At 38.9% G+C, this 15,363-nt stretch overlaps 1 protein-coding gene across 2 annotated transcripts in view; it reads right to left on the bottom strand.

Annotated features, from left to right (window-relative positions):
- kcnip4a (potassium voltage-gated channel interacting protein 4a) overlaps positions 1 to 15,363 on the bottom strand; it is a 265,668-nt gene that overhangs the window by 111,410 nt on the left and 138,895 nt on the right. Inside the window, exon 1 of one of the 2 annotated variants that reach the window (XM_068001699.1) lies at positions 11,735 to 11,846. The exons of the other annotated variant lie outside the window; for it this stretch is intronic. Within the exon in view, the coding sequence (XP_067857800.1) occupies positions 11,735 to 11,846 (112 nt within the window). Of the gene's footprint in view, positions 1 to 11,734; positions 11,847 to 15,363 lie in introns of those variants that run through there. 2 annotated transcript variants of the gene reach the window in all.

Below are 15,363 nucleotides of genomic sequence, written 5' to 3'. Positions count from 1 at the left end.
TTTCTGCTTCATCTTACTCTCTATCTCTTTCATCATGCAGGGAGCTCTGGCTTTGGTTGCCCTACCTTTCACCCTCATGGAAATGTACCTAGACTGTACCCGAACCATCTCCTCTTTAAAGGCCGCCTATTTTTCGATTGTAGTTTTGCCTGCCAATCTCTGATTCCAATTTACCCAGGCCAGATCCGTTCTCAATCCACTGAAATTGGCCCTCCTCCAATTAACTACTTTTAGTTGCTCCTTGTCCTTTTCCATGGCTAATCTAAACCTTAAGATACTATGATCACTGTTCCCTAAATGTTCCCCCACTGACACTTGCTCCATTTGACCCACCTCATTTCCCAGAACCAGATGCAGCAATGTCTCCTTCCTCGTTGGGCAGAAATATACTTATCAAGAAAGTTCTCCTGAACACACTTCAGAAATTCCTCTCCCCTCTTTGCTCTTTACACTATTACTATCCCAGTCTATATTGGGATAGTTGAAGTCTCCCATTATCACTACTCTATAGTTCTTGCACCTCTCTGTAATTACCGTGCAAATTTGCTCCTCTATATCGTTCCCACTAGTTGGTGGCCTATAGAATACATCCAGTAGCATAATAGCTCCTCTATTGTTTCTTAACTCTAACCAAATAGATTCTGTCCTTGACCCCACAAGGACATCCTCTCTCTCCAGCACTGCAATATTCTCCTTAATCAATACTGCCATCCCCCTCCTTTTTTTCCTTCCCTATCTTTCCTGAACACCTTGTATCCAGGAATATTTTGTACCTAATCCTGCCCTTTTTTGAGCCAAGTCTCCGTTATCGCCACTACATCATATTCCAATGTGGCTATTTGCGCCTGCAGCTCACCAACCTTATTTACCATGCTACGTGCATTTACACACACGCACTCTAAACCTATCTTGGACCTTCTCGTATTCCCTCTTAGTCTGATCCCACCTAATACTGCACTATTTCTTACTCTAGTGCTATCTGTCTCTCCCAATCATTGGTGCACCTTGTTTCTCCTTTCTAATGCTACATCCTGGTGCCCATCACCCTGCCAAATTAATTTAAACCCTCCCCCACAGCACTAGTGGACCTTCTCGTGAGGACATTGATCCCAGCTCTGTTGAGGTGCAATCTGTCTGTCTTGAACAGGTCCCTCCTGCCCCAGAACTGGTCCCACAGCTAGCTCTGACCTGCTGCACTGCGTGGTCTAATTCTATGTTTGAGGCTCATTAATTCCCACCCCTACCCTATCTAACCCTCAAAACCACTTTCATCTCCTTTGAAATATGTGAATTGAAAAGGCAGTTCCAATGGCCAGGTGGCAGAAGTGAGGAAGCAAAGGAGATGAACAAATGCAAAAGTTGTCATCGACCTGAAACGTCAACTCTGTTTCTCTCTCCACAGATGCTTCCTGATCTGCTGAGTGTTTCCACCGTTTTCTGTTTTTATTTCAAAGGAGATGAAAGTGGTTTTGAGGGTTCGATAGGGTAGGGGTGGGAATTAATGAGTCTCAAACATAGCATTAGACCAAGCAGTGCAGCAGGTCAGAGCTAGCTGTGGGACTGTTTGTGGTAATGTTCTTAGTTACTCCACTGTTCTCCATAAGGAGAATGATAACATTTTTTGTAAATACTTTATTATAATGCAATTTGAAACAGACATCTTTTGTTATTACCGTGTATAATTTTAGAAAGGTTTTGCTGGAGTGCCTTTCAATCCAAATTGATCTGCTTATCTTGCAAAATTACCTCAAAAACAAAAATGTAATTTTTTACTTTCGGAAACTGTTATAAATATATGATTATAACTGCACCTTTGCTTATAACACTGACCATTCAAAAACAATGATTAAAATTCTATTTGTCTAAAGCAAAACTAAAAGCTTGAGTCATCAGATTTTTTTTAAACTACTAGGAAAATGGTTCAGTGGGAAAATGTTGATTTGAGCTAAGTTAAGCGTGGAGGTTGGGGAATGGCATTTGGTCTCAGCATCCCAAATGTCAGTATTCAGTCAGAGTTCTTGCTGTTAATTGACATCCAGCGATCCCTTCTGGAAAGTGTATATATTTGGATCTTGGGTGAGGACAGAATTGGATTCCATTATGATGCCTCCTAGTATCAAATATCCCGCCATCAGACAGGGATTGAAATTTCAGCAGTTATACTCCGCCCGTGGAACTTTTTGTTTGGCAGAGCAGAACTTCTGGCCACCCAGACGCTAGGAATGCTGACCCTTTCCCAAATCCTGGTGAGGGAGTCATCTGCAGGACTAGGGCGGGCCACTGATGCCCAGGACTGAATTTTTTTTGCAAAATGGTACCACTGGGGCATGCTTACCTATGTTTCTATGGGGAGGTGGAGGAGGGAATCTGATATTTCCCTCCTCCATCCCGCTGGTAGCCATGCTTCCGCTGGACTTTCCTCTCTCTGTGGTGGGCGCATGAATGTAAATATATTTTAATATCAAAGCATGTAATGTAATAACTTCACTGTCACAGTTTGCATCACCTAAATCTATTGAATACATTATTGGTTTGCAATTATTCCATGATACATTGTGTTATATATGATGTTGATTTGACAGTCAATGAGCTCCAAAAGGCCCTTGAAACAAGAAATAATTGAACTTCTGTAGAAAGGATGCACAACTGATTTTATTTTCAAGAGAAACTGGACCATGCCACAAACTGAATGAAATAAGTAGGTTAGAGACTAATTCCAGTGGGTACGCCAGATCAGGCAAAGACACAGCAGCATCAGTGCAGGTTGGAAGGAAGGATTAAGAATCAAGGAAGGGAGGTTGGAGGAACATTTTAGGCTAAGGGTGACTTGCGTTAGATGCTGTAGGGACTGGAATTAGTCTCATTAGAATTTAAATGTATATGATTAGATCACTCAAATTTTGGAATTTTTTTTTCACATTTCATAAAAAACTAGATAGTCTCAACCTCCCACTGGCCAGCACAAACCTTGCGACTGTGATGAGTGGCAACTCTCATTAAATTTCCAGGACCATGTTGCCCTCTCCTTGTTCATTTTAGAGAGAAAGTAGAAGTAAAAAGTTGTGAAATGTTGGGAAAGCGCAAATGGACTATTCCATGGTTAGTGCTGATTTGAGGGCTTCTATTCCTCTATAAATTAATTAGTAACACCCAACTTTATCTCTTCTCCATTAGCACCATTTCCAAGAATCTACCTGCCTGACCGACATTAGGCCAAAACCTTCTTCAGTTCAATGTCAACAATGACAAAATCCTGGAACTCTCTACCTAACAGCACTGTGGGAGAACCTTCACCACATGGACTGCAGTGGTTCAAGAAGGCGGCTCACCACCACCTTCTCAAGGGCAATTAGGGATGGGCAATAAATGCTGGCCTTGCCAGCGATGCCCACATCCCATGAACGAATAAAGAAAAAAACAAAGCCCATCCTGTTTGGTTCACAGCACCGCTTGTGTGCCTTTGTTTCCAGTTCCATAAACCTCCTTGAAGGGGTTGAATCAGTTGCCATGCAACCTCACTGGTCTGTTCAATCTGAGCTATACTTCCTATCTGACATCTGATAACCAGGGCCACATTTTTTCAGCTCTGCAGTATTACCCACTTGCATTCCTACTTGTCTCTCTCTCTCAGGTTGCTAAAACCCTATAGCTATTCTTTATCAGATCAAAGATTGATTTTTGCAAAGTTCTCCTCACCGGCCTCTCCCTTCCTTCAAAACGGCAGCTATTAAAAAACTCTGCAGCCCGTATCTTCTCTTGCACAAAATCCCACACCTAGCATTTCTATCCTTGTCAAGCTCGTTTTTAAATTCCTGCACTGTTTCAGCTCGCTTTACCTCAGCGTCATATATCCCAGCCCACATCCTCCACTCTTCTAACTCTAGATTACTGTTCACCGGTTCCCTCTGCTCCACCATCAAAGGCCAATTTTCAGCCCTGTGTCCCTGTTCTTTGGAGCTCTCTTCTAAAACCACTTCATCTAGCTCCTCTCTCTTTTCCTTCAAAAGCCTTCTGAAAACTTATAGGGATAGATTTTGACTTTGTGCGATAGTGTAAAACAGGTCATAGCGAATCAGTGGCCCGTTTTAAATCTCTCCCAATTTTTATTTCCACTGACTTCAATGGAAATAAAAACCGGGAGAGATGTAAAATGGATTGCCGATTCGCTATCACCCTTTTACACTATTGCATAAAGTCAAAATCCACCCTATAGTTATAGCTGCATCTTCAACTGTCCCCTTCAAATTCCTGCCTGTCTCATGTTCAGTTCCTCTTCTGTCTCTGTAAAGTGCTCTGTGACGTTGTTCTACGTGAGTGACACTTTACGAATGAGAAAAAAAAGCTGATTTTTATTGAGGAACTCACCCAGCCTTCCTCAGTTGCAGTAACAAAATATTAGCAGTAACAGAAATGAATAATACAGACCCAATTTACTTTGGATTCTTTCCTTGTTTGGCTATTCTCAATCAGGACCTGTGGGCTGCCAAGATAACGGTCAGACTATTCATTATTGACTTCTGTTCTCCACAGGGGAAATGAAAAATTGTCTTGTATAATGAACAGCTCAAAAGCAAATGTATTTTTATTTTGAAAGATGTGTATCCTCCACAAACTATTAAAAAGGATAAATTATTACTCTTCTACACAAAAATATGTTGGTGTTTCGAATATGTGTTTTATTTCGATTAAAAACTGTCATTTTCGTTCTGATTGTCTGGGAAAGAAATGGGGATAAAGCACTCTTAATAAAAATGTTTATTGAATTAGAGAAAACTACAGGTTCTGGGAACGAGAAAATATCACAGGAACATTAATTGCCAGAAGAGCTTTGCTTGTGGATTAGGATGAAAATGAACCTTACAAAATATGGTTGTGTCACAATTTTAGAAATATATTTCATTTTTTCCTTAATGGCATTATTAATATTTAACACAGGTTTATTTTAAAGATAAAGGTCTTTTATCTAAGAATGTTCTTGTCTTAATGACATTCTCCTTTAATTCAACAGCTTTCATTTATACAACATCTTTAATTAGAAAAAGTCACTAATCCAAAGAAGGAGAGATTAGGGGTGGCCAAAAGTTTAGTTAAAGAGGTGGGTTTTAAAGGGGGTTTTAAAGGACAAGAAGGAGATGGAGAGGCGGAAAGGTCCAGGGAGGGAATTCCAGAGAGTAGGACTTAGGTGGCTAAATGAACGGCTTCCAATTAAGGAATGAATGGGGTGGTGCACCATAAGCCAGAATCAGAGGAATGGAGGAGGGTAGAGCTGGAAGAAGTTACAGAAATAGGGAGCGGGCAAAACCATTGAGGGATTTAAACACAAGGATGAGAATTATAAATTTTAGGCATTGGGGGACCAGGAGCCAATACAGACCAGCCAGGATGGGTCTCATGAGCAAGTATGATATGGTACAGGGTAGGATATGGGTGGCAGAGTTTTGGATGAACTGAAATTTACAGAGCACAGAGAATGAGAGATTGGCCAGGAGAGCATTGGAATAGCCACATCTGGAGGTGAGAAAGGAAAGGATAAGGGTTTGAGTAGCAGATGGGTTGAGGCAGGGGCAGAGTCGGAGGCAGACGATGTTACGAACGTGGAAGTTGGCGGTCTTTGTGATAGAGAGTATATGGGGTCAGAAGATCAGCTAAGAATCAAAGAGGATGCTGAGGTTTCGAACTGTCTAGTTCAGCCTGAGGGAATGGCCAGCAGGAGATGGAATCGATGATGAGAGTATGGACCTCTGACTGAAACTTGAAAATCATCTTTAAATAAAATGGAAAAAATATATAACTTTAACTTATAAGTACCAAAAATATTAATTTTATTCTATTTGATTAATATTGAAAGCCATTCCATATTACTGTATTGACCTGAAACTGTCAGTAGTCCTTTTAAAAAAAAACCTTAATATAATAAATTGATAGTATATTTTGTTAATTTATTATATTGCAAACTAATAAATGTAAATCCAAGATTTTCCAGGGATTCACATTCCCAATTATATTTTCTCTTAAACTTTATTATGCATTATTAATCATAGAATCTCATTTTCCCTTGAGGTTTAAGATTAATTAAAGCCATGCCTTAGAACGTGTGGTAAAAGACTGGCGACTAATAGTACCAATCAAGCAGACATCAAGGAGCATTCTCCCAAATAGTAATGTAAAGACAGGCAGAAAATTTATTAACAAAAAGAGGAAGGATTGGACAGACTGAAGTCTAGAAAGAAAGAATGACTTGCATTTATATAGTGCCTTTCACATCCTCAGGATGTTCCAAAGCACTTTACAGCCAATGAAGTACTTTTGAAGTGTAGTCACTGTTATAATGTAGGAAATACGGCAGCCAATTTGCGCATAGCAAGGACCCACAAACAGCAATGTGATAATGACCAGATAATCTGTTTTAGTAATTGATGTTGGTTCGGGGATAAATATTGGCCAGGACACCAAAGAGAGGACAAGAAGAAGCCTGGGGATTCAGGCCTAACACTTGTTGTTGGCAGAATTGCATTATTAGTGATTCTACCAACGCTAATCAAGGCATACTGCTTCTTTTAGTAAATACTACATGTAGACCGTTGTCCCATCATCAGTTTTATCCTCTTATATCTCTTCTCCTGGAGCTCGCCTTCTGCTCATTCACCATCCTTCTGACGATCCTTTGCATGTGACCCAAGGCAGTGAATGTTAGCAGGCTGATGACGGGTCAGCAGTTCTGACGAAAGGTCTTTGACCTGAAACGTTAACTCTGTTTCTTTCTCCACAGATGCTGCCTGACTTGCTGAGCTTATCTAGCATTTTCTGTTTCTATTTCAGATTCCCAGTATCTGCAGTATTTTGCTTTTGATTTAATGTTGGCGGGCTATTTAACAAGAGAAAACTACTGATGACCGTAATCCGACCCTAATGTGACATCAATACATGCACACTTTCCAATAAAGATCACTGGATAGCAGTCAGGAGCAGGAACCCAAGCTAATATACCCCTCCCCAATCCAAGGACGCTGAAGATAATTGCTGCACCTACATCCTGGCTGAGATCAGCTAACTCAGTGCAACTGGTGAACAATCCTTCAACATTCCTGATGAGTAAGGTTCAGTAGTACAAGCATGGACAATTTATTCCCATGCAGTTTTTTTTACATTTGTTTGTTCTACAAGCTTTGTGGGCTCTGCAACTCATACCAATCTACATCTATAATTAAATAAATCTTACATCTGCACATGCTTCCTGTCTACAAAAATCCTATGCTGCAATCAACTTTACCTATCTATATATCTTATTAAAAATCTTACCTCTGTGCACCCTGGTCCAATTACACCCCTGCCCTCTAATCCTACTTCACCTGAAGATTACTCTTGGTCTTGACTCCCTGGATGCAACAGTATTTGCTGTAACCGGTCAACGAACGGCACCCACTGTTAGTTAGACTTGCCCTTGCCCATTTAATCTCCATGATATTTTGCACCGCAAGTCGTTGGAAGTGTGAGATGGAAACATCGCGGCGCCCTCTACAGGGCATCTGGGATCTGAGTGAACAGGGCGAGCAACTGTTTATCTCCTTAACCAATCAGATTGAAGGATTGTGAAATTAACAGCACAAGGACTGAGCAGGAAGTGTATGTTAGAGTGGGTGAATTCAATGCCAAATCAGGTACAGAAAGAGAGATAAAGAGAGGGAAAGAAAGATTGGATTAAGAGAGAGAGAAGAAAGAGACAGAAAGGAGAAGTAAAAAAATGTACTTAAAATTGTTTTTTAAAATCTCCAACAACAATTAAAACCTGAAGGAATGAGACTCCACACTAGTAATAATTAATTTTCAGTGCCGGAGAGTTTACTTACCATATCATTAAAAGGGTACTTTTTAGACTTGAAATGACTTGACTTAATTTTCTGAGGCGAGTTTAGTTCATACCTACCATGCAAATACAGGAACTTCACGCCATTCAATGCATTTCAATGGTGAGGAAGATAGTGAAATGCCGCTTTCGCAAAGCTAACAGTGGAGCGGTGCATCTCGGACAGCAACTTTGGATATCCACATTTAACCATGCATCTACCCCTCGCCTGAAGTTGCTGTAGCATTTGCGCATAAATAACGGTGAGCACCATTAGCCTCACTGCTTTTTTGACAGCAAATTCTGGGCCAATATATTAAAAATCTTACATATGCATGCACTTCCTGTCTACAAAACCTTACTTCTCGTGTGACAACTTTTCCCATTATAAATTCCTAAATCCACATTTAGAATGGAAACTGCCTATTTAAACTTATCACACTGTAATTATACCCTCCTGCCAGGATATTTTGCATCTCCCAGCAACTCAGCCTGTGCTGCAGAGAAACTCCTGTGTTGCAACCAACTCTACTTTTCAGCTTGCCAAACTTCTGTAAATTTGCTAATTAACTATAAATAATAATATAAAATCAAAGTATTTCTAAAACTACGGATAGAATATATGACTTTAAAATGGGGACTTAATTACATCTGCATACCCTGATCCAATTATCCCCTCTCCTCAAAGCCTGCTTCACCTGAAGACTACATTTGGTCTCATCTCCCCATGTGCAGTGACACAGGAGGTTGACTAGAAATATATTAAAAGTCTTCTGTAAGTTTCACACTTACTTCTTATCATACCTCAATTGTCAAACTGTAGCATATCCTCTGACTCACAGATGCTGAAATTCCACAGAGGTTTTACTGACCGTTTACCCCATTTCCCTGGGGTTCCGTCAGTCTCCAAGAATTTCAGGGTTACTGAGCAATGTCACAGGAGCTCTGCTAATATTAAATAAAAATGTTGCAGTCTGATTGCAGAGCTATTTAAGAAATAAGAAAGCAAGAATGAAAAAAGCCTGTTCAGCCCATCCAGCTTTTTCTATAATTTAGGACCACATATAGGACCCTTTTGGACCTCTTACATCTCTCTCCTGGCTTAGTGCAATATTATCACTTCATTCCTTGCAGAATCAGGAATCTAACCAATTTTTGGGATGTTCAACCAAATCCCCACTTTAAGTGGCAATCTATTCAGTAACTATTATAGAATATCACTGGGTCTACTTTTTCATTCAATCCCTGTACAGTCCCAACCCCATTTTGCAAATCTAGTTAGAAGTCTTTTGCGACCTGTCTTTGCACAAACTAACAGCATGAGGCCAGTAATGCAAACAAGGATCCCACTTCATTAAACAAAATGTTTTAAGTGGATTTTGTTACCCGTACCCCAAGGTTTAACTCTACAGTCTCAGCCCCTTGACTGTACTTACTGCTCACAGTCTTAGGTTACTTCATCATGCCTCCTGGACTGTTGTGCTACCAAATACTATTATCAAAGACTTTAACAATATCAAACTCCCACCTAAATCAAAAGCAAAATACTGCGGATGCTGGAAATCTGAAATAAAAACAGAAAAGGCTGAAATAAACTCCTGACCAATCTTTTGTTTCTTTACCTGTCCCATGACCACCCTCCTTGCCTTGCACCATCATCCCGTTTGTCATTTAATCACTCTTGCCCTCTACCCTATCACAGACCTTCCCTTTTGTTCTTTCCTCTCCTCCCCTACTCTCCCTTCCACCGCCTTCCCCTTGCTCTGTACTTGCTTAAAAACTTTAACTCTTTTAACATCTTCCAGTTCTGACGAAAGGTCTTTGACCTGAAATGTTAACTCTGTTTCTTTCTGCACAGATGCTGCCTGGCTTGCTGAGCTTCTCCAGCATTTTCTGTTTTTATTTCAAACTCCCATTATCTTGCTGTTTGATGGATACCCAAGTTTCCTATTGAGATGAGTTATCTGCGCACAAGAGTTGGACATCATCTCAAAATCTTCCAATATGATCTGCTCAGAACTATTGCTCCTATTCACTTCTCTGGCATTTAACTATTCCCAAGCACCCGATTTTACTGCTAAAGCAGCATGTAATAAATAGGAGGTGAAATTCCTCCTGTCAACAATTTTAGCATGAGGACAAAACAGAATTGCACATTTTGTACTCACATTGACTTTTTTTCACTAAAGTTCTGGACAGGAGGAATTTTACGAATATCATCTTAGTTATAGCCACTTCCATGCTTAATATTTGAAAACATTAAATATGAGTGTGTACAAATTCTTAATGGCTACTTACCATTTTGTTAAGTTTAATTATGTTGTATAAACAAAACACATAATGAAGGATTATGGAATATAAGCCTGGAAATCAATATAAGTGATGCTCAATGTGTTTATATCTAATTCCACTTTCCACTATTTGAAAAGTGTTGGTAATCCATTTAAATGGAGAAGAGAGGAATTTGATATATGTGTGTTAAGTGTTTGCACAATACTCTCGCTAACAGAAATTTCCAGACTTTGCTGATTGTTCTGCTTGTGAGAGAGACTTTCAGAGCTCAGCTGTGATTTGGCAAGCACTAGTGATTAAGTCTCCTCATTTGTAGGTTATCTAGAATGTTGTTATATAATAAACAGTGACTTAACTGCTGCTAGCTGATCATCAGACATGCAGCACTCCACCAACTAAAACTTTTTTGCTCAAACGCTTGCTTTCACCAGGTTATTTAAGAATGTTTCAGTGATGACAACAGGTCAACAATAAATCTGTCTTTATCTGTTCAAGTAATGTAAATAGAACAATACATGAGTGACGATTCTTTCCAATAAAACTTTCTTTAAATGCATACTATTTCACTTTCCACTGCAATATCTCCCCAAACCTCAAATTACAATCTTTGCAAGCATTTTGCCATAGGACAAGCATAGTAGTGTTGCCAGCAACTCCCTAGGGGATTGCTATGTTCAATAGTTATTGTATTTATGTTCAGCATGCATATGTTAATTTGAAATATTTACAAGCTTTGAACATTGAAAAGATATTTAAAGTTACTTCATGATAAAATGATCAATAAAAGAAAAAAATGATAAATTAATCCAAATATGACTTGCAATCTTTCCCGAGTGCCAGTACACTGTTTATGACACCGATTAACATGGGGATTGAAAATTCAACTCTCAAAAGCATCAGGAACAACAAAACAGCAGGAAACTTGCATCGTTCTAGTGCTGGCTTTAATTCATTTAGGTGGAGAATAGGATATCTGAACCAAAATCAAACAACATTACAAATTTTTAGTATAATGAATAATAGACGTTAATTTTCATTCATTCTTTGGATTTTTCTTTTCTTTGTAATTTATAGCTTTTTTGACAATTTCTGGAATTAAATCTGGTGATAGTACAAAGAAAAGTAAAAAACATCTGAAAATAATTTTTAAAAACTTATACTGTACTTTCATGTTCTTGACATAATTTAATATGTGTGCTGCATGGGGGTAATAGCAGGATTTCTGGAGCTAAAAACAAAAGGCTAGGATCACAACAATTGAGACACGATGAAAGAAGTGGGATATTGTCCCCAGTGGCAGAAGCCCAGGGTCTCTATAGGATATAGATATCCATCCTAAGGAGCAAGATGTCCCAAGATCAGGAACCAAATTTAACTCCTCTAATTTCAACATTATAATTATAGGAAACCATTATTGCAGATTCCATGACACTAATTATGTGTTCTTAAAAAGATGTGAAGTACAGTCAGTAGTCAAAGAGTTAAAAGATGACAGTCAGTGTAAACACTGAGACTTGGCTAAACATAATGCCAAACATTGGGAATTTAACACGACACACTGCACTTTATACTGCTAGAAACAAACAGTAACTTCCTTACCTTCAGAAAAATCGATCAGACCTAGGAAATGGAGCAATTTGAGAGATGCACAGATAATCACAATAATGCCCACAGTTTGCAGACCCTCTAACTCCCATTCCACACTCAACATTTTTCAACTGAACAAATCATGCCACCATTGCTTTTACAAGGGCTGAGTAATCCAGTGCTGCTAGTGAAAATAGTTAAAATCCGTACTGAGCAACTGTGCAGTGGAGACTACCTTTCGATTGCTATACTGAAACTAATTGACCACAATGAATGCTCTAAAATCTCACATGAGCCTTGCATATCATGCTTTCATCAGCAGCTGATTTTATTAGCATTGAGTTCTCCAATAATGCTCCTGTGACCAGTAACCCCTTTGCATGACATCACATCTAACAGTAATGCTACCTCCCCGCTATTGGAAACATCTGTTAACTGGAATTAGCAAGAGACATTGGTGTGTCAATTTGGGAAAAAAAGACTAATACATAATAAACCTTACATTGGAGAACACACGGCAACCTGCTTTGAGATCTAAACTTGCTCAAAGGACAGCATCCTTTTACCCTTGAAATGCCAATGGGTTTGATAAGGTTTCATTGTTGCTTTTTGACAGTCTGAAAGACAGCAGATTTGGCTCAAACCATTAGCAAGGCAATCTCAAGAAACTGTTTCTTGTGGAACATTACACAAACATACATCTGTTGTTTGAGCATTTACAACTAAATGTTGCAGCTGCATATTGCTTTGCTTTAATAAGATTAAAAACCTTAACAGGTTGCACTATAAAATAGGGCCCAAAATGCATGAAGTGCCAAGGTCCGTTAACTCTATATTCCATGTAAACCAACATCAAAACAGTACTTGCTTTCAAAAGCCCCTGAAACAAGCTTTATATCTTCAAATGAGATTATTAGTAACACCCATGTGTTCAATGTGCTAGATTCTTAAAGGATAGTATTATTTTAGTTTTGTATAATCTTCATAAATTTCTAAATTTTAAAATTCTTTCTCCAGTGGACTGGGTTGAAATGGTTAAAATGAGACACTGAAGGACTATAAACAACTCAATTTCCAATGATAGACAACTGAAGAATGCTAAATAAGGTTCAAATACAAAACCACAATTGCTATAAAATGCTTCGACAGCATAAAATTCACCGTCAGACTGAGAAAAAAAAAATCATTAAAAAGAAAAAAATCCCTGCTGTGCATTTGGATTAATCTGCACTCAATTAATGAAGCAATAGAAAGGGACATTAAATACCAAATTTCAAGTTTAATGATTACTTTTTCACTGTTACACAAGTGCAATTTAACCCTTTGATTTCTTGAGCTAAGATTTGTAAGAAAAATCACTAAATATGCCTATACTGACATTCATGCTCCTCCTGGCCCAACAAAAACCATTCAGTCTGCAATGGTCCCTTTAAGGACAGGATAAGCTGCTCAATCCTAGCACCAATGAGCGAAGTAATGTGGTATCTCAAAATCATATTGGGGTTCTATAACTGGCATAGGACCCTGATTTGCAGATTAAAAGTAGGCTTCGGCCTGCAAGCCCTGGCCACCCAATGGCGGGAGCAGGAACGCGACACTGCTATTCTTAGCCTGCTACAGTCCTATTCCCACCGGGTGGAAGACCTGAAAATCAGCCCCATAGAGTTATATTTTGAGTTGAATTATTGTACACAAATACGTTACACAGTTTTGCATGGCAGGGTTACCCCAATCTTTCATAAGCAGGGTCTGTGGTAGTGGTGACCATCATGCAAGAGAAGCCTACATGTAAGCTTTGGGAGAAGGACATATTTCGGAGTATGTTGGCTCTTAAGGTTTCATTTGCAAAACTTTCTTGCTTTGTAAACATGCATTACAATGAAGTAATTCACATTAATTAAATATAAAACTGTCATTGTATCTCATACATGGGACATCACCCCATGTCATATTTAACACAGTTGTTGTATTCATCCAATCCTTCACAAACACTGACAATGTCTCTTTAAAATTAGTGACAATTAGAAAAACTCTTGCTGAAAATCCATTGTTAATTTATCCATTTATTGCTGCAGTTAGTTATGTGAAACATTTATACACTCACGGTGAAGCAAAATCTGCTCAGAGCAAACTACAAGATCGAAGATTTTTGATCCCAGCTAAAGGCACCAATTAAAAAACCTGAAAGACATTAATTACCTTGATTTAAATTAAAATTAGTCATTTCCTTTTACTGCATCTATCTTTTCAGGGGATCAGCTTCCTTCGTTTCTGTCTTGCAAGGGACATTTCCACTAGCTGGACACCACAGATGCAGAATGACCACTGAATAAATATTTAATTGCATAATTAACAAGTTTCCATCATGCTTTTTGCATCAGAGCAGCAGGGAGGAGAAGTCCTCGCATCGTATAGTAAAGATAATGAAACATGACTATTTCCTGCTGGGTTGGAGGCACCATAGGTGGAAAATAAATTCAAAGTGAAATGCTGCCACAGTTGGGGCTTAGCACCACTGGTACTCGCTGGTAAATGCTTCAAGTTTGTCTTCGGTTTGAAGATTATCCAAAAGATAATGGTCACAGTGTCTCAGATGCCATATTAGTATTACTTCTGATTAACTGTGTACCATACAATTGCATTTCAGGTACAAAATGTATGAGAAATGCACTTGAGCGGTACCTCAGTGAACAGAAATCCATCACAGATTTTTCAAGCTGGATTGAGCTTGTATAACAGATGTAGCTTTTTAAAAAGACAAGCATCAAGTTACAACAATAATCTTGTAAATACCAAATAATCTTTCTAACTACATACAACCAACAACCATGCAACACGACAACCTACAACATCAATGTCTATGAATGTGAAACATTTCTGTGTGCTGACACTATGAATTATGCCAGTCAATTGAAGTGAACCATCTTCATACCCACCTATACTGACTACAGTCCAGTTGCTAATTCAAAGCAATCTGCAAGAATAGTAAAAGCTTAAGTTGCACTTTATTACAATATTCTTTTAATCTAACTGTGCAGTGAGTTTTATGTGTCTGTTCTGAAATGTCCTTGACAGAGATTAAAGGGGTAATTCTGTGCTCTTGACTTGAAACCGTACTCACAAGGAGTGTGAGTCAGAGATACGGCTACAACCTATAGCCTACAACCTGTAGACCTGATTCTCTGATCGGCTCTCCCAATGAGCATGGCTCTTTGCTAGGAATGACCCCTTAAATATTAAGAGTAAAAAGTTGATACTGATGCATAAAAATATATATGTTCACTATTCTAGGTGAATTTGAGCAAAGAATCATCAGTTACTTACCTTCGTCCTTAGAACCTTGGTTGGACCACACTCGGAGTACTGTGCACAGTTCTGGTCTCCATATTATAAAAAGGATATAGAGGCATTGGAGAAGGTGCAAAAAAGATTCACAAGGATGATACCAGAACTGAGAGGATATACTTATCAGGAAAGGCTGAACAGGCTGAGGCTCTTCTCTCCAGAAAAGAGAAGGCTGAGGGGTGACCTGATAGAGGTCTTTAAGGTAATGATAGGGTAGATGTGGAGAAAATGTTTCCACTTGTGGGGGAGTCTAAAACTAGAGGTCATCAATATAAAATAGATGCTAATAAATCCAA

The sequence above is a fragment of the Heptranchias perlo genome, chromosome 1, assembly GCF_035084215.1.
Source record: "Heptranchias perlo isolate sHepPer1 chromosome 1, sHepPer1.hap1, whole genome shotgun sequence".
In the NCBI taxonomy this organism is placed as follows: domain Eukaryota; kingdom Metazoa; phylum Chordata; class Chondrichthyes; order Hexanchiformes; family Hexanchidae; genus Heptranchias; species Heptranchias perlo.
This window is presented reverse-complemented; position numbering and strand designations above follow the sequence as displayed.